The sequence below is a fragment of the Salmo salar genome, chromosome 09 (assembly GCF_965601325.2).
Source record: "Salmo salar chromosome 09, fSalSal1, whole genome shotgun sequence".
Taxonomy (NCBI): domain Eukaryota; kingdom Metazoa; phylum Chordata; class Actinopteri; order Salmoniformes; family Salmonidae; genus Salmo; species Salmo salar.
The window spans coordinates 60,978,114-61,006,100 of NC_138299.1; the positions used below are offsets into that span (position 1 = coordinate 60,978,114).

The 27,987-nt window shown below is 43.8% G+C and overlaps 1 protein-coding gene across 4 annotated transcripts in view; it reads left to right on the top strand.

Annotated features, from left to right (window-relative positions):
* The window catches only part of LOC106611507 (protein diaphanous homolog 2), a 686,561-nt gene that overhangs the window by 139,815 nt on the left and 518,759 nt on the right, over positions 1-27,987 (top strand). For all 4 annotated transcript variants that reach the window (XM_082955835.1, XM_082955838.1, XM_082955836.1 and 1 more), the window contains one exon: positions 26,416-26,555. In XM_082955835.1, the coding sequence (XP_082811961.1) occupies positions 26,416-26,555 (140 nt within the window). The remainder of the gene's footprint in view (positions 1-26,415; positions 26,556-27,987) is intronic.

Here is a 27,987-nt window from a genome sequence, read left to right on the forward strand (position 1 = left end):
TACTTTGGTGCGAAAATCAATCCCAGAACAACAGCGAAGGACCTTATGAACATGCTGGAGGAAGCAGGTACGAAAGTATCTACATCCACAGTAAAACAAGTCCTATATCGATATTACCTGAAAGGCCGCTCAGTAAGGAAGAAGCCACTGCTCCAAACCCGCCATAAAAAAGCCAGACTACGGTTTGCAACTGCACATGGGGACAAAGATCGTACTTTCTGGAGAAATGTCCTCTGGTCTGATGAAACGAAAATAGAACTGTTTGGCCATAATGACCATCGTTATGTTTGGAGAAAAAAGGGGGAGGCTTGCAAGCCGAAGAACACCATCCCAACCGTGAAGCACGGGGTGGTAGCATCATGTTGTGGGGGTGCTTTGCTGCAGGAGGGACTGGTGCACTTCACAAAATAGATGGCATGAGGAAGGAAAATGATGTGGCTATATTGAAGCAACATCTCAAGACATCAGTCAGGAAGTTAAAGCTTGGTTGCAAATGGGTCTTCCAAATGGACAATGACCCCAAGCATACTTCCAAAGTTGTGGCAAAAAGGCAAAACTTGAAACGTTTGACCCAAGTTAAACAATTTAAAGGCAATGCTACCAAATACTAATCGAGTGTATGTAATCTTCTGACCCACTGGGAATGTTATGAAAGAAATGAAAGCTGAAATAAATCATTCTCTCTACTATTATTCTGACATTTCATATTCTTAAAATAAAGTGGGGATCCTAACTGACCTAAGACAGGGAATTTTTACTAGTATTAAATGTTAGTAATTGTGAAAAACTGAGTTTAAATGTATTTGGCTAAGGTGTATGTAAACTTCTGACTTCAACTGTATTTTCATCATGTGTATCATGTGTTATTTTACTACCGGATACTGGTGGACAATTTTAAATCATATTTAACTATCTTGCAGGAAAAAAATAAAGGGGAATTAATTGGTTATTATTACAGACAACCCCAATACACACATGAAAGTAAGATCAAAGCCAACTGGAATTTAGAGAATAAGCTTATCATACTGAATGTTTACCCAACAGAGTGGTTTGATATTTAGGAAAATCCATTCTCGAGTGAATTTGTTTCCGTGTGTGTGTGTGGCCAATACTGAATCCACACCACACACACTCCCTCCCTCCCTCTGCCTATCATCACCAGGTCTAGAAGTCTCATTGTCATTAATCACGGCCGTCAGCGAGGGCAGCCCATCTATCCGCTAACACTTTTGGGGATCGGAAATCATTAGTGTCCCAGCCAACACATATTAACCTCTAACACACTTGTACATTCCTACACACTAATACTGTACTCATGCATACAGACCCTAACATATATTATCTTTCTCCATTCTCCATCTGTCTGACTTTCTCTCTTTTGTGTATAACACATATTATTCATATAGTTAAAACACATTGAAACATCTCCTTTGTTCATTAAGTAAATTAAATAGTGTCAATTTATTAATATCACAATGCTGCCCATTGTAGCTTCTGGACCAGAGAAAGACAGGGCTCTCTTATGTTACTGGCTTCTTAAAAACAAAGCAGTACATTTGTGTTAAACTCATTCTGGGAGAAATATTAAATATATCTCTCCTTCTTTCTCCCTCTCTCAGGTTTTTTTTGTCAGATAAGTTGAATTGTGCATTCTCCATGTTGTCAGATAAACAAACAGACAGTTCAAAGTTCAAAGAGTCAGAGCGGATACTTACTTATCACCCATGGTGTGGAACCCTTTCATTCAGACCGATGGTTGTAGCATGACAAGACCTGGAGAAACAGATAATATAATTTAATAATATAATAAGTCAACAAAAGATGATTGAAATCTTGGTTACCTGTTGAAATGTTGTTCTGGGCAACGATGGAGGAAAAAAAACTGTGTGAACCAACAGTTACTCAGGCCGTGTGTGTGTGTGTGTGTGTGTGTGAGTGACCTCATGCCCAAACGCTGGATTTGGGTCAGCTCCCTGCAGAGGGTTTGGGAAGAGAAAGAAGTGAGATAAGGGGAAAGCAGTAAACGGGTGTACATAACATCAAAGAGCACATCTCTACTGTTTTATCCCTCGTTTATAAAAAAAAAAGCCAAAACTTTGTTGCTTTTAGAGCGCTACGCTGCCCCTTCTGCGGTCCCTACACAGGAAATGTAAGGAGTGGAGACCAGTTCATTAGGCCCTCGCAGTCCAAACAATGCAAGCGAGACTGCCGTCAAGCTCTTTAAATGAGATCCACTGCGACTTACAGTACAGTACCTTCGTTAAACAACCAGCTTGTTTACCCCTCTGTGACATAGTATAAATATGCTAAATAATACAGTAGGATCCTTCCATTTGAGGTGCTGTCTAATATTGTCTTTTCCTTTCCCTTTATTTTCTCATTTCTGGCCAATTTGCATATTGAACATTGTGTGTTGGAGCCTCGCATGGACCTTTCAGGGCTTTATTGAGCCACTGGTGGCTGACCTTCACCAATTGATTGGTGGAAGGAGGAGACCGGCGGAGTTCCGTTGAAAGCAAGATGCTCTACTCCGGGCGAGTGTTGTGGCTCGTTATTAGGCTGAGTTTTCCGTAGAAAAATCCATAACCTGTCCTCAACGATCCTGCTATGCTGTGCCTTTTGAAGCACAAAAGGCACCTGTCCATAAAATATAATTGTGTCTGTCTGTTATGGATGATGAGGATGATGAGTGTTATTGCTGTATCTGGCATTTTCTTGTGTGAGGTTTTGGTACTATATCAGCATTTTTTACACTACTCACACACAATGTTATCTTTATAATAAGCAGTGCTCTCGTGTTTCCCCTTGTCAGTTTGTACTTCTAGTGCCTGTAGCTATAGCATAAGGATCTGCAGTGAGAGGTTGTATGACTTTAAATGACTCTCCTCTCTCTCTCTCTCTCTCTCTCTCTCTCTCTCTCTCTCTCTCTCCAGAGTCTCAGGCAGGTATACTAGCTGGCTCTGGCTGGCATCTGTTTCTGTCTTTATTAAGGTGTCATTGAGATTCAGTGCAGACTGGAGTCCTGCAGAGCACTGGGAGATAGGCTTGGAGGAGGATTCCCGTACTCTACACACACACACTCTCTCTCTCTCTCTCTCTCTCTCTCTCTCTCTCTCACACACTCTCTCTCTCTCTCTCTCTCTCTCTCTCTCTCTCTCTCTCTCTCTCTCTCTCTCACATACACAAGATTGCAAACAAACTTGCAAAATCACAGAAAGAGGCACAGACACACTCTTCTAAAGTCGTGCAATGCAGAGACGACTGGAAGCGCCGTCGCCATCCGCAGAGTGACATCAGTCCCTTTTGTCTTACATTAATTGGCTCTTAATTGAAAGAGTTGATTAAAATGCATAGAAAATGTTATCAAGAGAGACAGTAGGAGATTATTATAAGACGAGACATACCTAGTACAGCTCAATTGTAATGGCTTGGGATGTTTGTTTGCTTGCTGTGTGAGTATGCACTTGCAGGGATTTGTATGTGCGTGCATGCATATCTCTTTGTGCGTGTGTGTGTGTGTATGCTTGTGCATGTGTTTATGTGTCTGCTTGTACAGTACCAGTTACAAGTTTGGACACACCTACTCATTTCAGGGTTTTTCATTATTTTTACTATTTTCTACATTGTAGAAAAATAGTGAAGACATCAAAACTATGAAATAACCCATATGGAATCATGTAGTAACCAATCAAGTGGTAAGCATATGAAAATATACTTTATATTTGAGATTTCTCAAAGTAGCCACCCTTTTCCTTGATGACAGCTTTGTACACTCTTGGCATTCTCTCAACCAGCTTCATGAGGTGGTCACCTGGAATGCTTTTCAATTAAAAGGTGTGCCTTGTTAAAAGTTCCTTTGTGAATTTCTTTCCTTAATGCCTTTGAGCCAATCAGTTGTGTTGTGATAAGGTAGGAGTGGTATACAGAAGACAGCCCTATTTGCCAAAAGACCAATTCCATATTATGGCAAGAAAAGCTCAGATAAGCAAAGAGAAACGACAGTCCATCATTACTTTAAGGTCAATCAATCCGGAAAATGTCAAGAACTTTGAAAGTTTCTTCAAGTGCAGTCGCAACAACCATCAAGAGCTATGAAGAAACTGTCTCTCATGATGATCGCCACCAGAAAGGAAAACCCAGAGTTACCTCTGCTGCAGAGGATCAGTTCATTAGAGATACCAGCCTCAGAAATTGCTGCGGAAATAAATGCTTCACAGAGTTCAAGTAACAGACTCATCACAGCATCAACTGTTTAGAGGGGACTGCGTGAATCAGGCCTTCATGGTTGAACTGCTGCAAAGAAACCACTACTAAAGGACACAAATAAGAAGAAGAGACTTGCTTGGGCCAAGAAACATGAGAAATGGACAATAGGACGGTGGAAATCTGTCCTTTGCTCTGATGAGTGCAAATTTGAGATTTTTGGTTCCAACCGCCGTGTCTTTGTGAGACGCAGAGTAGGTGAACGGATGGTCTCTGCATGTGTGGTCCCCACCGTGAAGCATGGAGGAGGAGGTGTGATGGTGTGGGGGTGCTTTTATGGTGACACTGTCTGTGATTTATTTAAAATCCAATGCACACTTAACCAGCTTGGCTACCACAGCATTCTGCAGCGATATGCCATCCCATCTGGTTTGTGCTTATGATTTGTTTTTCAACAGGACAACAACCCAACACACCTCCAGGCTGTGTAAGGGCTATTTGACCAAGAAGGAGAGTGATTGAGTGCTGCATCAGATGATCTGGCCTCCACAATCACCCAATCTCATCCTAATTGAGATGGTTTGGGATGAGTTGGACTGCAGAGTGAAGGAAAAGCAGCCAACAAGTGTTCAGCATAGTGGGAACTCCAAGACTGTTGGAAAAGCATTGCAGGTGAAGCTGGTTGAGAGAATGCCAAGAGTGTGCAAAGCTGTCATCAAGGCAAAGGGTGGCTACTTTGAAGAATCTAAAATGTATTTTGATATGTTTAACACTTTTTTTGGTTACTACATGATTCCGTATGTGTTATTTAAAAGTTAATAGTTAATCTTTTCTACAACGTAGAACATAGTAAAAATAAAGAAAAACTCTTGAATGAGTAGATGTTTTAAACTTTTGTGTGTATACAGTTGAAGTCGGAAGTTTACATACACCTTAGCCAAATACATTTAAACTCAGTTTCACAGTTCCTGATATTTAATACTAGTAAAAATTCCCTGTCTTAGCTCAGTTAGGATCGCCACTTCATTTTAAGAGTGTGAAATGTCAGAATAATAGTAGAGAGAATTATTTTTTTCAGCTTTTATTTCTTTCATCACATTTCCAGTGGGTCAGAAGTTAACATAAACTAAATTAGTATTTGGTAGCATTGCCTTTAAATTGTTTAACTTGGGTCAAACGTTTTGGGTAGCTTTCCACAAGCTTCCCACAATAAGTTGGGTGAATTTTGGCCCACTCCTCCTGACAGAGCTGGTGTAACTGAGTCAGGTTTGTAGACCTCCTTGCTCGCGCACACTTTTTTATGTGCTGCCCACAAATGTTCTATATGATTGAGGTCAGGGCTTTGTGATGGCCACTCCAATACTTTGACTTTGTTGTCCTTAAGCCATTTTGCCACAACTTTGGAAGTATGCTTGGGGTCATTGTCCAATTGGAAGACCCATTTGCGACCATGCTTTAACTTCCTGACTGATGTCTTGAGATGTTGCTTCAATATATCTACTTAATTTTCCTTCGACATGATGCCATCTATTTTGTGAAGTGCACCAGTCCCTCCTGCAGCAAAGCACCCCAACAACATGATTCTGCCACCACCGTGCTTCACGGTTGGGATGGTGTTCTTCGGCTTGCAAACCTCCCCCTTATTCCTCCAAACATAACAATGGTCATTATGGCCCAACAGTTCTATTTTTGTTTCATCAGACCAGAGGACATTTCTCCAGAAAGTACGATCTTTGTCTCCATGTGCAATTGCAAACCGTAGTCTGGCTTTTTTATGGCGGTTTTGGAGCAGTGGCTTCTTCCTTGCTGAGTGGCCTTTCAAGTTATGTCGAAATATGACACATTTTACTGTGGATATAGATAAATGTGTACCTGTTTCCTCCAGCATCTTTACAAGGTCCTTTGCTGTTGTTCAGGGATTGATTTATAATTTTCACACCAAAGTACGTTCATCTCTAGGAGACAGAACGCGTCTCCTTCCTGAGCGGTATGATGGCTACGTGGTCCCATGGTGTTTATACTTGCATACAATTGTTTGTACAGATGAACGTGGTACCTTCAGTCATTTGTAAATTGCTCCCAAGGACGAACCAGACTTGTGGAAGTCTACAATTTTCTTCTGAGGTCTTGGCTGATTTCTTTTGATTTTCCCAAGCAAAGATGCACTGAGTTTGAAGTTGGGCCTTGAAATACATCCACAGGTACAATTGACTCAAATGATGTCAATTAGCCTATCCGAAGCTTCTAAAGATATGACATCATTTTCTGGAATTTTCCAAGCTGTTTAAAGGCACAGTCAACTTAGTGTATGTAAACTGGAAAAATGACTTGTGTCATGCACAAAGTAGATGTCCTAACCGACTTGCCAAAGCTATCATTTGTTAACAAGAAACTAGTGGAGTGTTTTAAAAACGAATTTTAATGACTTCAACCTAAGTGTGCGTAAACTTCCGACTTCAACTGTATATACACTGTATATATATATATATAAACTCAGCAAAAATAGAAACGTCCCTTTTTCAAGACCCTGTCTTTCAAAGATAATTCGTTGTAAAGGTTTTAAACGCTTTCCCATGCTTGTTCAATGAACTATAAACAATTAATGAACATGCACTTGTGTAACTGTTGTTAAGACACTAACAGCTTACATACTGTAGGCAATTAAGGTCACAGTTATGAAAACTTCGGACAGTAAAGAGGCCTTTCTACTGACTCTGAAAAACATCAAAAGAAAGATGCCCAGGGTCCCTGCTCATCTGCGTGAACGTGCCTTAGGCATGCTATAAGGAGGCATGAGGACTGCAGATGTAGCCAGGGCAATAAATTGCAATGTCCGTACTGTGAGATGCCTAAGATAGTGCTACATGGAGACAGGACGGACAGCTCATCGTCCTCGCAGTGGCAGACCACGTGTAACAACACCTGCACAGGATAGGTAAATCCGAACATCACACCTGCGGGACAGGTACACAATGGCAACAACAACTGCCCGAGTTACACCAGGAACGTACCATCCCTCCATCAGTGCTTAGACTGTCTGCAATAGGCTGAGAGAGGTTAGACTGAGGGCTTGTAGGCCTGTTGTAAGGCAGGTCCTCACCAGACACCCACCGTCGCTGGACCAGACAGGACTGGCGAAAAGTGCTCTTCACTGACGAGTCACGGTTTTATCTCACCAGGGGTGATGGTCAGATTCGAGTTTATCGTCGAATGAGCGTTACACTGAGGCCTGTACTCTGGAGCGGGATCGATTTGGAGGTGGAGGGTCCATCATGGTCTGGGGCGGTGTGTCACAGCATCATCGGACTGAGCTAGTTGTCATTGCAGGCAATCTCGCTGTGCATTGCAGGGAAGATCTTCCTCCCTCATGTGGTACCCTTCCTGCAGGCTCATCCTGACATGACCCTCCAGCATGACACTGCCACCAGCCTTACTGCTCGTTCTGTGCGTGATTTCCTTCAAGACAGGAATGTCAGTGTTCTGCCATGGCCAGCGAAGAGCCCGAATCTCAATCCCATCAAGCTCGTCTGGGACCTGTTGGATCGGAGGGTGAGGGCTAGGGCCATTCCCCCCAGAAATGTCTTGGAACTTGCAAGTGCTTTGGTGGAAGAGTGGGGTAACATCTCACAGCAAGAACTGGTAAATCTGGTGCAGTCCATGAGGAGGAGATGCACTGCAGTACTTAATGCAGCTAGTGGCCACGTTGATACTGACTGTTACTTTTCAGTTTATGTCTCAGTTGTTGAATCTTGTTATGTTTACACAAATATTTACACATGTTAAGTTTGCTGAAAATAAACGCAGTTGACAGTGAGAGGACGTTTCTTTTTTTGCTGAGTTTATATATATATATATAATCTTTATTATTATTATTATATATATTTCTTTTAAATAGTAGTGTTGTAGCCAGCCCACAAGGTGACACAGCGCCCCTCTTACATTCTTTGGGGAAAACCCTGCAGTACATTTTTTTTGTGAAGCTTGCATTCAATTGCCACTCTCTATTGCACACAACAAGCTTGTCACAAGGGGATTCATGGCTGATTTAAGAAGAAATCGTCAACCCTGTTATGGTCAACCATTTTATTTATTTGGCCCTCAATACGCACTTCCTATAGTAATATTTTTATTTTACCACTTGAGAACGGGAAAGCTAGTTTTTTTATGAAGTTGAACATCTGCTTTTTATGACAGAATGTAAACATATTTCCATTTTAGGTGTTCTCCATTGGTCTAATGATATATTTTTTCATAGACCAGTTGCTACTTTTATATGTTCCATGTCAAAAACACAAGCAAGACAAAAGTGGTAAGAACACTAACTTCTTTGTGTAATAATCTCATTGTAGCCTCGTTGTTAGAAACTCGTCTTTGAGTGCTTCAGTGTGTAATTGACTATTTACCCTAACAAGTCGTCTCCCATCCTGTCAATGTGTACTGTATACATTACATACTTTCTTTAAAAATAAAGTCTTTGATGTTTAAATATTTTATTTATATATTCATTTGCCATGCTTAGAACGCCGGCGGCCCCCTATCTCCAGGATTTTATTTTATTTATCAGTCAACAAACAGCCTCTGGTTGGCTTTGGAACCGGTTGGTTTTGTCCTGTCATCTCTCAGAGATGCATTTCAGAGTTGCTCTCCGAGGTTGTTTCTGATTCTCGGAATCACATCATGTTTTATTGATATTTTCATATATCTGGATCACCAACATTTAGAGTCTATCTTCAAATCCCATTTATCAGACTTGCTTAGTTTCCGCTTGATATCCTCTTTCCAGCAAAACTGCTAAACTGACTTTGGGTGACTTTGCAAAAGTTGTGTCTTCACAAAAGTCTTGAACTTCCCAAACTTTTCCTGAAGGCCCTATAGGATGGACTTTTCCTGATATGATCATGCCATGAGTGATAATACCATTCAAGCTCTGCTCCACTATTCAATATCATTTCAGAAGTTTTTCAGATACTATTAGAAACATCATTGATGATGCCTTACTGCGGGTCAGGTCTCCATGGACTGGTTTAAGACACTGAGATATGCTGATGCAGACACATCGTCTGCTGCAACCCCTGTGTATTACTGGGCCAGAGCCAGCAGGGGATCGAGGTGTGTGTGGTCAGGGGAGTTCTGCTTGGTATGACCATGAGTCAGCCTGATCGGTGTATTCGCTGTGTGTGTCTGGTGTTGTCTGTTTCTGCACCTCCCAGATGCAGTGGACTCACTGGCAGGTGATCACACACAGGGTTAAGGTATCTAAAAGGAGAGGAAGCAAGTTACTTCTGAGTGGTAAACAACACACACACACACCCCATTCTTGTTGGTAGTAAGGGAGGGGTCACTTTCAACTAAGTTTGACCGCATATACAAGAGACATCATTTGAAATCTGAGGTGTGCAAGGTGTTTTGATGCTGAAGGAGTTTAAATGTGAGTGAGTTTAAAGCAACATATTGTGGCTTGTGAAAGTATTCACCCCCCTTGGCATTTTTCCTATTTTGTTGCCTTACAACTTGAAATAAACATTTATTTTGGGGGGGTTTGTATCATTTGAATTAACATGCCTACCACTTTGTAGATGCAAAATATTTTTTGTTGTGAAACAAACAAGAAATAAGACCAAAAAAAATGAAAACTTTAGCATGCATAACTATTCAACCCCCCCCCCCGCAAGTCAGTACTTTGTAGAGCCACCTTTTGCAGCAATTACAGCTGCAAGTCTCTTGGGGTATGTCTCTATAAGCTTGGCACATATAGCCACTGGGATTTTTGGCCATTCTTCAAGGCAAAACTGCTCCAGCTCCTTCAAGTTGGATGTGTTCCGCTGGTGTACAGCAATCTTTAAGTCATACCACAGATTCTCAGTTGGATTGAGGTCTGGGCTTTGACTAGGACATACCAAGACATTTAAATGTTTCCCCTTAAACCACTCGAGTGTTGCTTTAGCAGTATGCTTAGGGTCATTGTCCTGCTGGAAGGTGAACCTCCGCCCCAGTCTCAAATCTCTGGAAGACTGAAACAGGTTTCCCTCAAGAATTTCCCTGTTTAGTGCCGTCCATCATTCCTTCAATTCTGACCAGTTTTCCAGTCCCTGCCGATGAAAAACATCCCCACAGGGATGGTGTTCTCGGGGTGATGGGAGGTGTTGGGTTTGAGCCAGACATAGCATTTTCATTGATGGCCAAAAAGCTACATTTTAGTCTCATCTGACCAGAGTACCTTCTTCCATACGTTTGGGAAGTCTCCCACATGCCTTTTGGCCAACACCAAACGTGTTTGCTTATTTTTTTTCTTTAAGCAATGGATTTTTTCTGGCCACTCTTCCATCAAGCCCAGCTCTGTGGAGTGTACGGCTTAAATGGTCCTATGGACAGATACTCCAATCTCCGCTGTGGAACTTTGCAGCTCCTTCAGAGTTATCTTTGGTCTCTTTGTTGCCTCTGACTAATGCCCTCCTTGCCTGGTCCGTGAGTTTTGGTGGGCAGCCTTCTCTTGGCAGGTTTGTTGTGGTGCCATATTCTTTTAATTTTTTAATTATGGATTTAATGGTGCTACGTGGGATGTTCAAAGTTTCGTATAATTTTTTTTATAACCCAACCCTGATCTGTACTTCTCCACAACTTTGTCCCTGACCTGTTTGAAGAGCTCATTGGTCTTCATAGTGCCACTTGCTTTGTGGTGCCCCTTGCTTAGTTGTGTTGCAGACTCTGGGGCCTTTCAGAACAGGTGTATTTATACTCAGATCATGTGTCAGATCATGTGACACTTAGATTGCACACAGGTTTACTTTATTTTACTAATTATGTGAATTCTGAAGGTAATTGGTTGCACCAGATCTTATTCAGGGGCTTCATAGCAAAGGGGGTGAATACATATGCGCGCACCACTTTTCCATTTTAATTTTTGAACCAGCATATTGGTGTTGAAAACAATGCGGCGGAGTCAGCAGCGGAGTTAGGAGATTGGAAAACAGCCCTTGCCTTAATTGTCTAAGAAAAGTAAGGAGAGAGTAAACTCAATTAGGTCTATCAATAGCCTTATTGTTAACTGTGGCTGGCTTTATAAATCATCCAATAAAGGCTTTCAAAAACATTACAACAGACTCTCTGGTACGCTTATAATTTATTTAGTGTTGTTTACATTGTTCCAAACAGTTAGGAAAATTATACTGTAATCTAACAACACCTGTCTGGCAGTCAGTGCTTGCTCCCTACCTTCTTTTTCTTGATCTGCAGTATATTCCACAGCTAGTCAAATGTATTCCACACATCTGACTTCCCCTTTACCTCCTGAGAAACCAGTAAACATTTTCCAGTTTCGAATGTATTTGTGACGTCCTCTGCACACATTTTGCTGTGAATGTGTTACAGTGTTCAGAGTTTGTTATAACCAATTTATTTATGTGATTATGATTGGCTATACTGTAGGTCAGACCGTATTGGTCATGTGCATCTGATGCATACATGTCATGTAAAGAGAGCAAGGGTTGAGGGAATAGGGCATGTTTTTCCTAAACAAATGCGGGATTTCAGTAACAGAACTTTTCAGTCAGAAATGGCTGTATTTATGTTGCAGCTTTTTTTTGTCGTGGACAGCACTAATAATATAGTGCTGTCCCCTGTGCAGCTGCCCTTTTGGTTAGGGCCACTCATACACTCTGACTTAGTTTCCTCTAATCCTCTCTAACAAACCAATATCTCCATCTCCGAGCCCATCTCGCTCCACAATGTTAGACTGACTTTACAAGGTATTATAGGGCTGTACTTGCATTGGAGTGGGGGGGGGGTATTTTAATGTGGTAATCTTCTCGGGGCTAGGAACTCCTGCTGTCACCAGTGGGACCTCTTTATTCAACAGACAAGCCCTTAGCTTTGTTTGTTCCCCCCTTCTCGGGTTTGTCTTGGCCTCGATCCAAGAATACATTTCCTCTTAAAATTGACATTTTACTTGGTGGACTGTTGTTTTGTTAGTTTCTTCCACCCTTCTCTATTATGATCAGCTTGTTGGTGTGGAATTGTGTGGCAGTGACTTCGTTTAGTTTTTTGGTCAAGAGAATGCCTGTATTAAGACAGTCTGCTGTATGCAATTGTTGTGGTTGGCAGGGTGAAAACTACTGTATAAAGTGGGTTAGATAGTGTAGGTTTGTAGACCGCCATTGATAGATATACTTTTGTCTCTACTGCAAAGGCACGGAAGAGGAGGAAGAGAAAATAGCAGAGGAAGAAAAACAACACCTCGGGTTGTGTGCATTGTGAAACAGAAAATTATTTCCATCATCACTCGCGGCCTGGCCTGGCCTCCCTCCCTCCCTCCCTCCCTCCCTCCCTCCCTCCCTCCCTCCCTCCCTCTCCTCTCCTCTCCTGGGCTTGAAAAAAACACACCATCCTCTGGGACACAACTCTTTTAGATGTGTGGCGAGCAGGAGATGGAGAAAGAGCATGGCCATGGGGTCCTGGTGGGAAATCACCCGCTGAGCAGCCTCCCCGGGCAGATGAAATGTCCTTATCTGCAGACAACAGGGGCTGCCACTGCTGTCCTTTTAAGCAGGGCAGCTGTGCTGGAGAAAGTCATTGTCCTGGCAGCTATAGCATCTCAACTGATCCGTTCTCCACACTGACCTTTGGGTTCTCCTCGCCTAGCCACCACAATACACCAAACTTTCTATACACAAGATGCTTGTTTATGTAAGGGTGTGTGTGTGTGTGTGTGTGTGTGTGTGTGTGTGTGTGTGTGTGTGTGTGTGTGTGTGTGTGTGTGTGTTTACATGTGCGTGAGCCCGTGCCTGCACACATTCTCATAGCTCTAAACCTCCTCCCCCCAAGCCTGTCAATCAACCCCTAATGAGCAGGAAATTAAGGAAGAAAATTATTCCAGCCACTTGGCTTTAATACTGCTTGATGTGCACTAATTGCGGCAGATTGTATCTGTATTATATTTCAAAAGATCAGTGGGGCGCTCTGCTAATTTTCATTAATCACACACAAAGGTGAGGCATTTCGATTTTCGTTATTCCCCCACTTTTTCAGGCATTTATTTAGGGAGCCAGATGTTAATATGACTAAATGTATTATTACGCAACCACTACCGAATGTAGCTATTATGCTTTCGGCTCACGTTGTGGCTTCATACCATTCCTGGTTTAGTTTCTCCTCTCTTCCTCTGTGCCCTCAGTTCCTCCTTAGTGTCATAAAGTTAAAATATTGCGTTTGCGTTAAGATATTAGCTCTTGAAAAGTGTCAGTCCCTCTCAAACACAAAGTACACAACGAGTAATTAATTCACCTCTTTCCTGATAATTATTTGGTACGCGCACACACACACATAAGTGGCATGCGCACACACACATTGTGACCTCGTACTGAGATGAATTACATTGCCAATGCGTTGCACTACTATCATCTACTCCCATCAGCCCCTAATTATGCCCTTCCAGCACACTTTAGAGACGGACGAGAGGCAGTCAGGCACAGATGAAGATAGAGGCAGGGAGAGAGACAAAGCGAGAGGCAGGCAGAGGGAGAGGGAGTGAGAGTCAGAGAGAGAGGGCAGGCAGAGAGAGGGAAGGCAGAGAGAGGCAGGCAGAATAGATAGAGAGAGAGAGCGAGGCAGGCAGAATAGAGAGAGAGGCAGGCAGAGAGAGAGAGAGGCAGGCAGAGAGAGAGAGAGGCAGGCAGAGAGAGAGAGAGGCAGGCAGAGAGAGAGAGGCAGGCAGAGAGAGAGAGGCAGAGAGAGAGAGAGAGGCAGGCAGAGAGAGAGAGAAGCAGAGAGAAGCAGAGAGAGAGAGAAGCAGAGAGAAGCAGAGAGAGGCAGAGAGAGAGAGAGAGAGAGGCAGAGCGAGAGAGGCAGAGAAGCAGGCAGAGAGAGAGAGAGAGGCAGGCAGTAAAAGAGCCAAGGACAGAGACAGAGAGGCATCTCCCGATGCACAGTTCCAGACCCAATGACTGGCACGTTGCTTCTCATTGAGCTGACAAAGAGCTTGAATAATGTATCTATCACTCTTGTTGAGTGGGGGGACCGGGCGGTGGTGGAGGCTGCCAGCTTGTTATTGTCTCATTACAGGTGAAGATGACATGTGGCGGTGCAGCCTGCCGTGGCCTGCTCTCCCTCTCCATTTGCCCCGGTTTCAGGCACCTCACCCTGGGTGAGGAGAACAAGAGAGATGAATAGCAATACTGTAGAGAGGTAGAGATGGATGGAGGGAGGGAGAGAGAGACCTGCCATGTCCCCTTTATCCCCAAAATGACATTGAATTGCTCCCCAGTACTATTTTCTTTTGCAGGAAATACTGTTATCGATGAATACGGGATTCAATAAAAGCAGGAGATGAGGCTCTCTCATCTGTGGTCGAAAGGGCCTGTGTCTGTCCTCTAGAAATCATGTTGTCATGCTTCTCCGCCTCTCCAACTCTCTCATTTTCTTTCACTCTCTCTTCCTGACTTTCTCTGTATCTACCTCCTCTTTTCTCCATCTCAATTCAATTCAAACAGTTATATTGGCATGGGAAACATATGTTTACATTGCCAAAGCAAGTGAAATAGATAATAAACAAAAGTGAAATTAACAATAAAAAATTAACAGTAAACATTACACTCACAAACGTTCCAAACGAAAAGAGACATTTGAAATGTCATATTATGGCTATGTACAGTGTTGTAACGACCTGCAAATATAGTTAAAGTACAAAAGGGGAAATAAATAAACATAAATATGGGTTGTATTTACAATGGTGTTTGTTGTCTCTCTCTCCTTCTCCCTCTCAACCCTTCTTTCCCACCCTCCCTCCCTCTCGGTGGTCTCTTTTTGTCAATTTGCCTATGTTCCCCGGGCCTGAAGGGGAAACTCAATTACTCAGTAGCCTGGTTGGTCTCGCTGGATGCCCTCATGATTGATGTGATGTGGTGGTAGTAATGTTGATATCATCCCAACAGATTGATTTGGGCCAGGGTCATTAAGCAGCCTATTATGGCCTGTGTCTTTCGTTTCCAAGAGGTTAAGGTCAACGGATAGTGAAACCTGAGTCATAAACTTTCTTTGCAGAGTGGTCAGCCTTATGGGAGTTGCTGAGTGGAAAAAATTATATCAAGAAATGATTTGCACATTTTTCCCTCCATAAGATGTGATGTAAACAAATGTATTGGCAGATATAGTCTCTTCTAAAGAAAAACATGGGTTTGACATCACGTTAGGTGTCACACATGCATACTGTACATACGATGCGAATACACACCTAATTATTCTCAACTAGAATACACGTCATTTATTCTCAATTAGAATACTTGTCATAATTCTTGACTACAATACATGCATCATAATTATTTGTAGACACGCACATCACATGTTCTATTCAAAAGCATGACTCAGTGGCCTAATAAAAATGGGGAATATGTAAATATGTGAAGTACTAGCCTTTATTCTGATTGGATTTGTATAGGGTGACTCTGCTTGTTCCAAAGCGCTTGCGGAAAAAACATGAAATAATCTTTTCAATACACTGAATATAACTTATCCAGAGAGATTGTATAAGTATTAAACAACAACCATTGGCAAGTTGTGTTACACATTCTTTCTGTGAATCACAATGTGTGAAACATACAGAGGCTTTTGAGTTTGCTTTGAGCAGAGGTCCAGGTGTATTGGACTTTAGAGAAAGGAAGAGGTTACAGGTAAAGAAGGAGAGAAAAAAAACTGTTGTGGTGTAAATTGAGGGTTGACTACAGATGTGTAGCAAACTAACTGAGTTGTAAATGGGAACTTGAGATCAATAAAAAAAAGGACCTGAGCATGGGGGAGAAAGAGTGACAAATGTCCTGGGAAGCGGTCCCAGAAAGAGTTGAACTTAGAGGGACACATGGCATTGAAGTAGGAGGTGAGAAAACTGAGGTGTGACAGAGAGCAGGATTCTCCCCCAGAGAAGCCAGCAAAGCAGTCCACCTCAGACCTGGACCACAACCTCAACACCACAATGGGACAGACATAATCCATAGAATCTATCCACATCTGGGAAAATTGGAAAACTCTAGACAAAAAACAACATGAAGTGTTATCTACTCTAATTGACAAATAAACAAACCAAAACAAAGGCAAAGTCTTCTCACCAACAAAATGGGACAAACACCACATTCTGCAAAAATGTCCTCCTTGTACAATGTGAAACACCAAATAATGCATGCAGAAAAGAATTAGGTCGATACCCTCTAATTATCAAAATCCAGAAAAGAGTCATTAAATTCTACAACCACCTAAAAGGAAGCGATTTCCAAACCTTCCATAACAAAGCAATCAACTACAGAGAAAGGAACCTGGAGAAGGGTCCCCTAAGCAAGCTAGTCCTGGGGCTCTGTTCACAAACACAAACAGACCCCACAGAGCCCCAGGATAGCAACACAATTAAACCCAACCAAGTCATGAGAAAGCAAAAATATAATTACTTGACACATTGGAAAGAATTTACAAAAAAACTGAGCAAACTAGAATGCTATTTGGCCCTAAACAGAGAGTACACAGTGGCAGAATACCTGACCACTGTGACTGACCCAGACTTAAGGAAAGCTTTGACTATGTATATACTCAGTGAGCATAGGCTTGCTATTGAGAAAGGCCACTGAAGGCAGACCTGGCTCTCAAGAGAAGACAGGCTATGTGCACACTGCCCACAACATGAGGTGAAAACTGAGCTGCACTTCCTAACCTCCTGCCAAATGTATGACCATATTAGAAACACATTTTTCCCTCAGATTACACAGACCCACAAAGAATTCAAAAATAAATCCAATTTTGATAAACTCCCATATCTATTGGGTGAAATACCACAGTGTGCCATCACAGCAGCAAGATTTGTGACCTGTTGCCACAAGAAAAGGGCAACCAGTGAAGAACAAACACCATTGCAAATACAACCTATATTTATGTTTATTTATTTTCCCATTTGTACTTTAAATATTTGTACATCATTACAACACTGTATATAGACATAATATGAGAGAGAGAGAGAGAGAGAATATTTAGATTTTACAGGATGAAATAGAAGGTTAGAAAGGGCCATGGGAAATAATGTATGTGTTTAAGTGCAGATCATTTGAGCTCTCATAAAATCTGTACTTTTATTGCATCAGCTCTGCTCACCTCCCAGTAAGGTTGATAGTGTTTAAGTCAGGTAGAATGTCTGTGGAGGTAGTGATGCAACCAAATCTATTCTCCAATTAAAAAATCAAATGAATGGACAATATTGGATGTGGGATCTGGACGATCTGGACAATATTATAATATATTGCATGCTGTACATGGATTCATAGAAGGAAAACCTTCCAATTATTCATAGCAATGCCACTTTTTACTTGATTAGATGTTTTTTGTGCACTACTGACCAAACGTATACTTTCACAATAACAAGAATACCACTCTGAGCTTTTTTTTCCTTCTCAACAATGTCATTAGCTTGCTGTCCTTCCCTCATCTTTCACGTAGACCAGACTGACTCTTTCTCTTTGACTCTGCCATGCGGAAGACTGTTTACCAGACCAATTTTCCCTCCAGATGAAAGAAGTCACTTATTACACCCAAACTCCCTATTGGTGCAGCATGCTTGGTGGGAAACGAAAAAAGTTCTGGAATGAATACATTTAAGATACTTTTTTTTATACTGTTTCTTCACCCACTTTTTTCCCTGCCCCTCCATTAATTCAGTTCTACCTGTAACTGGGTTAGGTTAATAACCCATCTCGCGCAAATTCCATGTTTTTGTCCCAACTTTTTTCTCAGGTCTATCTGAAAGAACACCCTCAACAATACCACATTATGTAAGGTAATCTGACAATGTTATTTACAAGAATAGTCATTCAATTTAGTATATATTGTTTTACACTGCAGATTTTTTCACATGATAAATGTGAAAGAGTAGTCGAACAGAAAATGGATTGAGAGAACTCACAATTTCTTTGTCTTGACTAGGTTTAGATTCTAGTGGGAGTGTACACAATGTTTTCCAGTCATCTTGGCAGGTAAAACAAATATTGATCTGAATAGATGGGAGGAAGTCCTGATTCCACTTTGACATTATGGGGTATTGTGTTTAGGCCAGTGGCAAAACATTTTAATTGAATCAATTTTAAATTCAGGCTGTAACACAACAACATGTGGAAAAAGCAAAGGGGTATGAAAACTTTTTGAAGGCACTGTATATTCAATACTTGGTCAATTGATTTGATAGCATATTTAATATATGCAAACACATTCTATGAATTGATAGTACACCTCTCTGTTTTCTTTTATTCTGTAGTAATGTGTTCAAGCTAATCAAAACAAAGTTTTTGATAATACAGCGCGTAAGCAAAACAATGCAATGAAATGCCTACCCGCAATAAAGCTCTCCTCGCAAAGAATAATATTAAGCTATATGTATTTGTATTTACATTAGGCTATAGCCTACAAATACCTATACCATATAGTCATATGGCTGTTAGGCTATAGGCCTACTGCAAATTGTTGTTTGTTCCTGAACTGGCCCAATGACAGAGCTATCCTTCCGCACCACAATTTGGATGAACTTCTTTAAGATTATTGTGCGATCCTGGTCGCTGCCCTTTCAGCACCACGAAGGGCTCTCCAATCACTGAAAATGACATCTCATCAAGATCTATTGCCCAATAGTCATACTCATCACTTATTATTATTATTATTACAAATAGAAGATCATCACTTCTCACCATGGTGCTCGTTCAGTAAAGTTAGATCAAAGCTGAATAAATGTCTTGCAAGATAAAATAATGATTAATTAACAAAATATATCACCATAACATAGACCTTAAACATTACTGTTAAACTAAAAACACCTTTTCATTTCTAATGAGATTTTAGGGTGGCAATTTCTTTGAGAATATGTGTGGGCATAGACAGACGTTGCAATTGGAGGATGCTTTTTATGCATATTCTATAATGATACAGTAAGCTATTAAATTGGCTACATCTATCAGTATAAACTTAGATTTTTCACCCCAAAAATATAGCAATTTAATAAAACAACAATTTGGTGTGACTTTTTCAGGTAAGATACAATTATCTAATGATCTAAAGGTTCTGGACACTGCGAGTCCTTGAACTATTACCTGATAATGATCTGAGGAAACAAGCCATGTATACACAATCAATAGTTTTTATAACACCGTTGGTCTTAACAGAAAGAGAAGGGAGACTGTTTGTACAGGCCCTGTACTATACTTGATAGACTAGTGATTTTGTTTTTTAATTATCCCTACACAATTCAGTCACTAGTCCTGGCTGTCCCCCTTCACACATTCATCTTTATAAAAAAAAATATCTATATATTTATTTTGTAACCTTTATTTAACTAGGCAAGTCTTATTTACAATGACGGACTACCCTGGCCAAACCCTCTCCTAACCCGGACGACGTTGGGCCAATTGTGCGCCGCCCTATGGGACTCCCAATCACAGCCGGTTGTGATACAGTCTGGAATCGAACCAGGGTCTGTAATGATGCCTCTAGCACTGAGATGCAGTACCTTAGACCTCTGCGCCACTCGGGAGCCCCCATCTTTGACCACAGCCATGTTGTTTTAGATACGAGGCATCGACTCATCAGGTATTTTGCAATAGCTGTACAACAGTGTAGCCCAATCCAACCGCCAGTATTGGGTAGTGGTATGTTCATGGGAGATGAGACTGTCGGTCTATCTCTGCCAGCAGCAGGTAGGGTCTTTGTGAAGGCATCAGTGTGCAGCATGTTACAAAGCCTCTCTTTTGGAGGTTCTACACTGGAATCTATTTAGAGGAAGCATGGCCGCTTGTGTTCAGCATGTTAGTCGGGAGGGTTGGCAGCTATCCTCATTGAATAGCTCTCTGTGGGATAGACCTCCGTGTCAGTTCAGCTTTAGCTGATTGAGGGAAGTCAAAGTGAGAGAATATATCTGGAGCCATTCCCATCCCCACAGAAATCTCTGAATACGGTGATGGAAGGCAGAGTTTTGACTCCTCTTCACAGTAGCACCCTTGGGAGATTGTAAATGACATTACCTCATTTGCTATTTAAATTATCGATCAAATCACTGTGATACAGAAAGAACATTTCTAACTTGGGTTGTTGCAATTCATTTTTTATTTTTTGCTGTATTTGACAGAGGTGCTGGAGCTATTTTGACGTCAGAGTTGGGCAGGGGTAAAGGCAGGGAAACACGCAGTATCTAGTACTAGTAATCATTCTCACCTACTGGAGTCCACAGTGCTTTGACATACTGCTCCTGATGTGTGCTGTGAGGAGGTGTGATACCTGGGAATCCCATGGCCATGACCCCCTTCCTCCTGTCAGAAGAGATCATCTGGGCTTCAGCATAATTGCACCTACAATTCCCCCAACTGAAGGCTCCCAGTTCAAGGCTTTGATTTTTGTTATGCAGTTATCAATATCAGTGGCTAGATCAGGGGTGGGCAATTATTTTTGCTTGAAGGCCACATCAGGATTTCAAAATTCAATGGAGGGCCGCAGAGATTTTGAGGGACCAATTTCTTCATTAAAATCAATTTACGGGCCAGAAAAAGGGCAGTTATTGTAACGGTCGTCGTACGTAGAGGACCAAGGCGCAGCGGGTTGAGTGCTCATAGTAACTTTATTGAACACGTAACAAACAAAACAAGAAAACGATCGAACGAACAGGATTGCAGGCTAAACACACAGCAGTACAACAACAACTTCCCACAAAGGGACAGGTGAAAACAGGGCTACTTAAGTATGACTCTCAATCAGCAACAACGATGTACAGCTGTTCCTGATTGAGAGCCATACCAGGCCAACAAAGAAATACACAACATAGAAAAACATAGAAATACAAAACAAGAACATTACCCAAACACCCCGGAACACATAAATCAAACACCACTCTTACATAAATACATATCCCATTAAATCCCGAACCACATAAAACAAATACCCCCTGCCACGTCCTGACCAAACTACAATAAACCCTTATACTGGTCAGGACGTGACAGTTATTTGAAAACGTTTAGATCCATTATAATTTCGACATACTTTCTATCTAGTTTTAAATGTTCAAGAGTGGCCTGGAGTGTTTTTTAAAACACCCTTAATTATATATATATATATATATGTGTATGTATGTATGTATGTATGTATGTATGTATGTATGTATGTATGTATGTATGTATGTATGTGTATATATACAGTTGAAGTCAGAAGTTTACATTCACTTAGGTTGGAGTCATTTAAACTTGTTTTTCAACCACTCCACAAATTTATTGATAACAAACTATTGTTTTGGCAAGTCGGTTAGGACATCTACTTTGTGCATGACACAGGTAATTTTTCCAACAATTGCTTACAGACAGATTATTTCACTTATAATTCACTGTATCACAATTCCAGTGGGTCAGAAGTTTATATACACTAAGTTGACTGTGCCTTTAAACAGCTTGGAAAATTCCAGAAAAGGATGTCATGGCTTTAGAAGCTTCTGATAGGCTAATTTACCGACCTCGGGGACGACCCGGAGGGCGAGGCGCAGGGCGATCCGGATGGAGACGGTGGAAATCTCATAGCATAGAAGGATCCAACACGTCCTTCACCGGAACCCAGCATCTCTCCTCCGGACCATACCCCTCCCAGTCCACGAGGTACTGAAGGCCCCTCGCCCGACGTCTCAAATCCAGTATGGAAGGAACAGAGTACGCCGGGGCCCCCTCGATGTCCAGAGAGGGCGGAGGAACTCCTGGAACGGGCCAGCCAGACTCCTGGAACGGGCCAGCCACCACCGGCCTGAGGAGAGACACATGGAACAAGGGGTTAATGCGGTAATCGGGGGGAAGCTGTAACCTGTAACATACCTCGTTCACTCTCCTCAGTACTTTAAATGGCCCCACAAACCGCAGACCCAGCTTCCGACAGGGCAGGCGGATGGGCAGGTCGAGAGCCAGACCTGGTCCCCCGGTGCGAAAACTGGGGCCTCACTGCGGCGACGGTCTGTGCCAACTTTCTGGGGCAGAACGGCGAGCTGAATATGGACATGGGCTGCGTCCCATGTCTCCTCCGCGCGCCGGAACCAGTCGTCCACCGCAGGAGCCTCGGTCTGACTCTGATGCCAAGGAGCCAGAACCGGCTGATACCCCAATACACACTGGAAGGGAGAAAGGTTAGTGGAGCAGTAGCGGAGCGAGTTCTGGGCCATCTCTGCCCAGGGCACGAACGCTGCCCACTCCCCCGGCCGGTCCTGGCAATAAGACCTCAGAAACCTACCCACATCCTGGTTAACTCTCTCCTCCTGCCCATTACTCTCGGGGTGAAAACCTGAGGTAAGGCTGACCGAGACCCCCAGATGTTCCATGAACGCCTACAGACCCTCGACATGAACTGGGGACCCCGATCAGACACTATATCCTCGGAAGACGTATGTAAATAGAGCCTCCGCAGTCTGTAGGGCCATAGGGAGACCGGGCAAAGGGAGGAGACAACAGGACTTCGAGAACCAATCCACAATGACCAGGATGATACCAGGATGACCAGAGGAGGGTGACGTATGGGCCCAATAGATTAGCCGATCGCGGACAGCAGACGGTACGTACAGACGCCCAGCCAGAAACTGAAGGGGAGCGGGCTCCGTACGCAATGTCTGCTCAATGTCCGCATCCAGCTCCCACACCACCGGTGCCACCAGGCAAGAGGCCGGGAGTATGGGAGTGGGATCCATGGGCCGCTCCTCTGTGTCATACAGCCGGGACAATGCGTCTGCCTTAACATTCTGAGAGCCTGGTCTGTAGGAAAGGTTTAAATACAAAACGGGTGAAAAACATGGCCCACCTTTCCTGGCGAGGGTTCAGTCTCCTCGCCGCCCAGATGTACTCCAGATTGCGGTGGTCAGTCCAGATGAGAAAAGGGTGTTTAGCCCCCTCAAGCCAATGTCTCCACGCCTTCAAGGCCTTGACAACAGCCAACAGCTCCCGGTCTCCCACATCATAGTTTTGCTCCGCCGGGCTGAGCTTCTTCGAGAAGAAGGCACAGGGGCGGAGCTTCGGTGGCGTACCCGAGCGCTGAGAGAGCACCACTCCTATCCAGGCCTCGGACGCGTCCACCTCCACTATGAACGCCAAAGAGGGATCCAGATGGGCCAACAAGGGAGCCGAGGTAAACAGTGCCCTCAGGTGACTAAAAGCCCTGTCCGCCTCAGCTGACCACTGCAAGTGCACCGGGCCCCCCTTCAGCAGTGAGGTAATGGGAGCCGCCACCTGACCAAAATCCCGGATAAACCTCCAGTAGTAGTTGGCAAACCCTAAGAACCGCTGCACCTCCTTTACGGTGGTGGGAGTTGGCCAATTGCGCACGGCTGCAATGCGGTCACTCTCCATCTCCACCCCTGAAGTGGAAATGCGATACCCTAGGAAGGAGACGGACTGTTGGAAGAACAGGCATTTTTCAGCCTTGACGTACAGGTAATGCTCCAACAGCCTACCAAGCACTATGCACACCAGGGACACATGCTCAGCGCGTGTAGCGGAGTATATGAAAATGTCATAAATATACACCACTACACCCTGCCCGTGCAGGTCCCTGAAAATCTTGTCTACAAAGGCTTGGAAGACTGATGGCTCATTCATCAACCCGTACGGCATGACGAGATACTCATAGTGCCCAGAGGTGGTACTGAAAGCCGTCTTCCACTCGTCTCCTTGGATACGCACCAGGTTGTAAGCGCTCCTGAGATCTAGTTTAGTGAAGAAGCGCGCCCCGTGCATTGACTCTATCGCTGTGGCTATGAGCGGTAGCGGGTAACTATACCTCACAGTGATCTGATTCAGATCCCGATAGTCAATGCACTGGTGCAGACCCTCCTTCTTCACAAAAAATAAACTCAAGTAGGTGGGTGAAGTGGAGGACCGAATGTTCCCCTGACGCAGGGATTCGGAGACATATGTTCCCATAGCCTCCGTCTCCGCCTGTGAGAGGGGATACACGTGACTCCTGGGAAGTGCAGCGTCTACCAGGAGGCCTATCCCACAATCGCCCCGTCGATGAGGTGGTAATTGAGTCGCCGTCTTTTTGGAGAAGGCGAGAGCCAAATCGGCATATTCAGGGGGAATGCACACGGTGGAGACCTGTTCTGGACTCTCTACCGTTGTAGCGCCAACGGAAACCCCTAAACACCTACCTGAGCACTCTCGTGACCACCCCGTGAGAGCCCTCTGTGGCCAAGAAACAGTGGGGTTATGACAAGCTAACCAGGGTAGGCCCAGCACCACGGGAAACGCAGGAGAGTCAATGAGCAAGAGACTAATTCTCTCCGTATGACCCCCCTGCGTCACCATGCCCAAAGGCGCGGTGACCTCCCTAATAAACCCTGACCCTAATGGTTGACTATCTAAGGCGTGAACAGGGAAGGACACATCTACGGGAACAATGGGGGTCGCTAAACTATGAGCTAGCGCTCTATCAATGAAATTCCCAGCCGCGCCTGAATCTACGAGCGCCTTATGCTGGGAATGCGGGGAAAACTCAGGAAAAGTGACAGACACAAACATATGTGCAACAGAGGGCTCTGGGTGAGAATGGTGCCAGCTCACCTGGGGTGATGCCAGAGCTCCCTGCCTGCTGCCTCGATTCCCAGAGGAACCAACCCGGCACCGAACGGCAGTGTGACGTCTGCAGCCACAGATGGTGCACGAGCGGGAACCCCCTCCGATCTCCCTGTGCACCGCCCCTCCCAGCTCCATGGGTATCGGAGAGGGGGTGCGGGAGGATGGAACCACCAGATCTCAATCTGGACGTCCGCGAGTAGCCAGCAGGTTGTCCAGCCGGATGGACAGGTCCACCAGCTGGTTAAACGTGAGGGTGGTGTCTCTGCAGGCCAGCTCTTGACGGACATCCTTGCGCAGACTGCAACGGTAATGGTCAATCAGGGCCCTGTTGTTCCATCCCGCGCCGGCAGCCAGGGTCCTAAACTCCAGGGCAAACTCCTGGACACTCCTCGTCTCCTGCCTCAGATGGTAGAGGTGTTCACCCACCGCTCTACCCTCGGGCGGGTGGTCAAAGACCCCCTGGAAACGGCGGGTGAACTCCTCAATCTGGTCCAACGCCGCATCACCCTCTCTCCACATGGCGTTGGTCCACTCCAGGGCTTTCCCAGTGAGGCACGAGACGAGGGCGGACACCCTCTCACGACCTGATGGAGCTGGGTGGACGGTGGCCAGTTAGAGGTCTAATTGTAACAGGAACCCCTGGCAGTTCGCAGCCCTCCCGTCGTACTCCTGGGGCAAGGAGAAACAAATTCCATTGGATTCAGGCGGGAAAAGGGCGCTCAGGGGAGACCCCGGCTGTGCTGAGAGACCCCTGTCTCTCCCAGCGGTCCATTGTCTGGACAACGCGGTCCATCGTGGTGCCAAGATGGTGTAGTATTGCTGCATGCTCCTGGACGCGCTCCTCCACTCCTATGGCCGGGGTACCGTCTCCTGCTGACTCCATCGTAAGGTCGGAGATTCTGTAAGGGGTGTTTAACTGGCGGCAGAGAAGTCAGACGCAGGAGAGAAATAACTGTTTCCAACGGCGCAGTTTATTACAAAAAACCCACCGGAAAACATAATAATAAAAATCAATGGGTAAACATAACCCGACGCACACCAGTACAGACGTACACAAACACTTACAATAAACAATCTCCGACAAGGACATGAGGGGAAACAGAGGGTTAAATACACAACATGTAATTGATGGGATTGGAACCAGGTGTGAAGGAAGACAAGACAAAACCAATGGAAAATGAAAAATGGATCATTGATGGCTAGAAGGTCGGTGACGTCAACCTCCGAACACCGCCCGAACAAGGAGAGGGACCGACTTCGGTGGAAGTCGTGACAGTCATACACAAAGTAGATGTCCTAACCGACTTGCCAAAACTATAGTTTGTTAACAAGAAATTTGTGGAGAGGTTGAAAAACGAGTTTTAATGATTCCAACCTAAGTGTATGTAAACTTCTAACTTCAACTGAAGGTATCCACCCCTAGGCTAGATTATATAAATGGCTTTCTCTGTGTTTATATTTTTCACTTTTTAAAATCTTTGATGTAGTACTTTAAAATACTTTTTCGTAGTTTTTCCTGTGTCAGGAATGGCAAATATTTTGTGGTCACTTTTTAACAGAGTAATATGACTACTGTTTCAGGACTATAATAATGAAATTCTTCTGTTGTGCATTTTCTCTCCAGGGAGGACTGAGGAACAGCAAGCATGAGTGTACATTGTCGTCACAGGAGTATGTCCACGAGCTGCGTTCCGGTATCACTGAGGACAAGCTGCTCATCTGCCTAGAGTCCCTTCGCGTCTCTCTCACCAGTAACCCTGTCAGGTAAGTGTCCTTACTCTCTTGCTTACTTAATCCTCTTGATTCTTTGGTGGAACATAAGGGTTCTGCAGTGCAAAGTGCCCCCAAATAAACTTACATTCTAGCCAACCTGTTCTTGATGTTCACTAAATTCTTAATTTAGTTATCTCCAAAAAAACTAATTTGCATCTTCTATGGCTGCATTTACACAGGCAGGAAGAGAGGGAGAGATATTAAAATCAAACTGGTTGATCTTAGGGTGAGGGCCACCTTGCGATTTAAGGACTCAGATACAGAGAATTGCTGGCTTGGCTGATGTGGAAAAGTGGACTTCCTATCTATAAGAGCCTAATGATAGAGTGGTGATGGAATGGCAGACTATGGGCTTCCGCTCGTTTAGTGGGCTACACCATTGGCTATGCTCGTTTTAACGGGCTATGCTTGTTTAACCAAGCCCATCGTTCCATGTGGGCCTAAAAGATCTCCTGACATATATCCAATTAGCGATGGAAGGTATCCAGCAGATGCCAACTTGGTCTGATTTCTTAGGCTGCATTCACATAGAGAACCCAATTCTGATATTTTTTCCACTAATTGTGATTGGTCAAAAGACAATCAGATCTTTACCCATCAGATATTTTTCAGTGCTGATCTGATAGTGGAAAAACGATCAGAATTGGATTCTCTGCCTAAGAAATCAGACCAAGTTGGCATCTGCTGGATACCTTCCATCGCTAATAGATAGGAAGTCCACTTTTCCACATCAGCCAAGCCAGCCATTCTCTGTATCTGAGACCTTAAATCGCAAGGTGGCCCTCACCCTAAGATCAACCAGTTTGATTTTAATATCTCTCCCTTTCTCCCATCACCAAGAGTGGGTTTAGCTGCCCACATCCCCCTATTTTTTTATCTGTTTTGATCATAGTAATGCACTACTTTAAAATAATTCCCCGTTTCTCTCAGTCCTGTGCCCGTTTCTAGCAATCTTTGATTGGCCCTTCACTCAACCATAATTAGGCCATGGCAACTGCATTTGGGGAGCCTTTTTCCAACCACAAAGTTCTCATCTTCCGTTCTTGTAGATGGGGTTCTTCAAATGTAATTTGGTCCCAACAGCACAGAGGAATCCTCAATGACAGCAGAACACTCTCAATTATTCACCAAGCCCCACTGTTGGAGAGATTGCTTAATGTGAATCAATGAACAGTGCATATAAAGTGGTCATCAGATGAGTGGCAGATCTTCTTTTATGTCTGACTCCCAGTTCTTGGCAATGACCCGGCAGTGGCCCAGCGGGCCATTTATTTGATCCAGTAGATACAGCGGAGGCATTATCTTAGCATCCTAACAGCTTGAAAAACGAATAGGCTTTGGTCTGGTCTCACTAGAAAGATTATGCTAACTCACAGAACAACACGATGTGCTCTGCACTCCAAAGCAATTAATAGATTTTTAC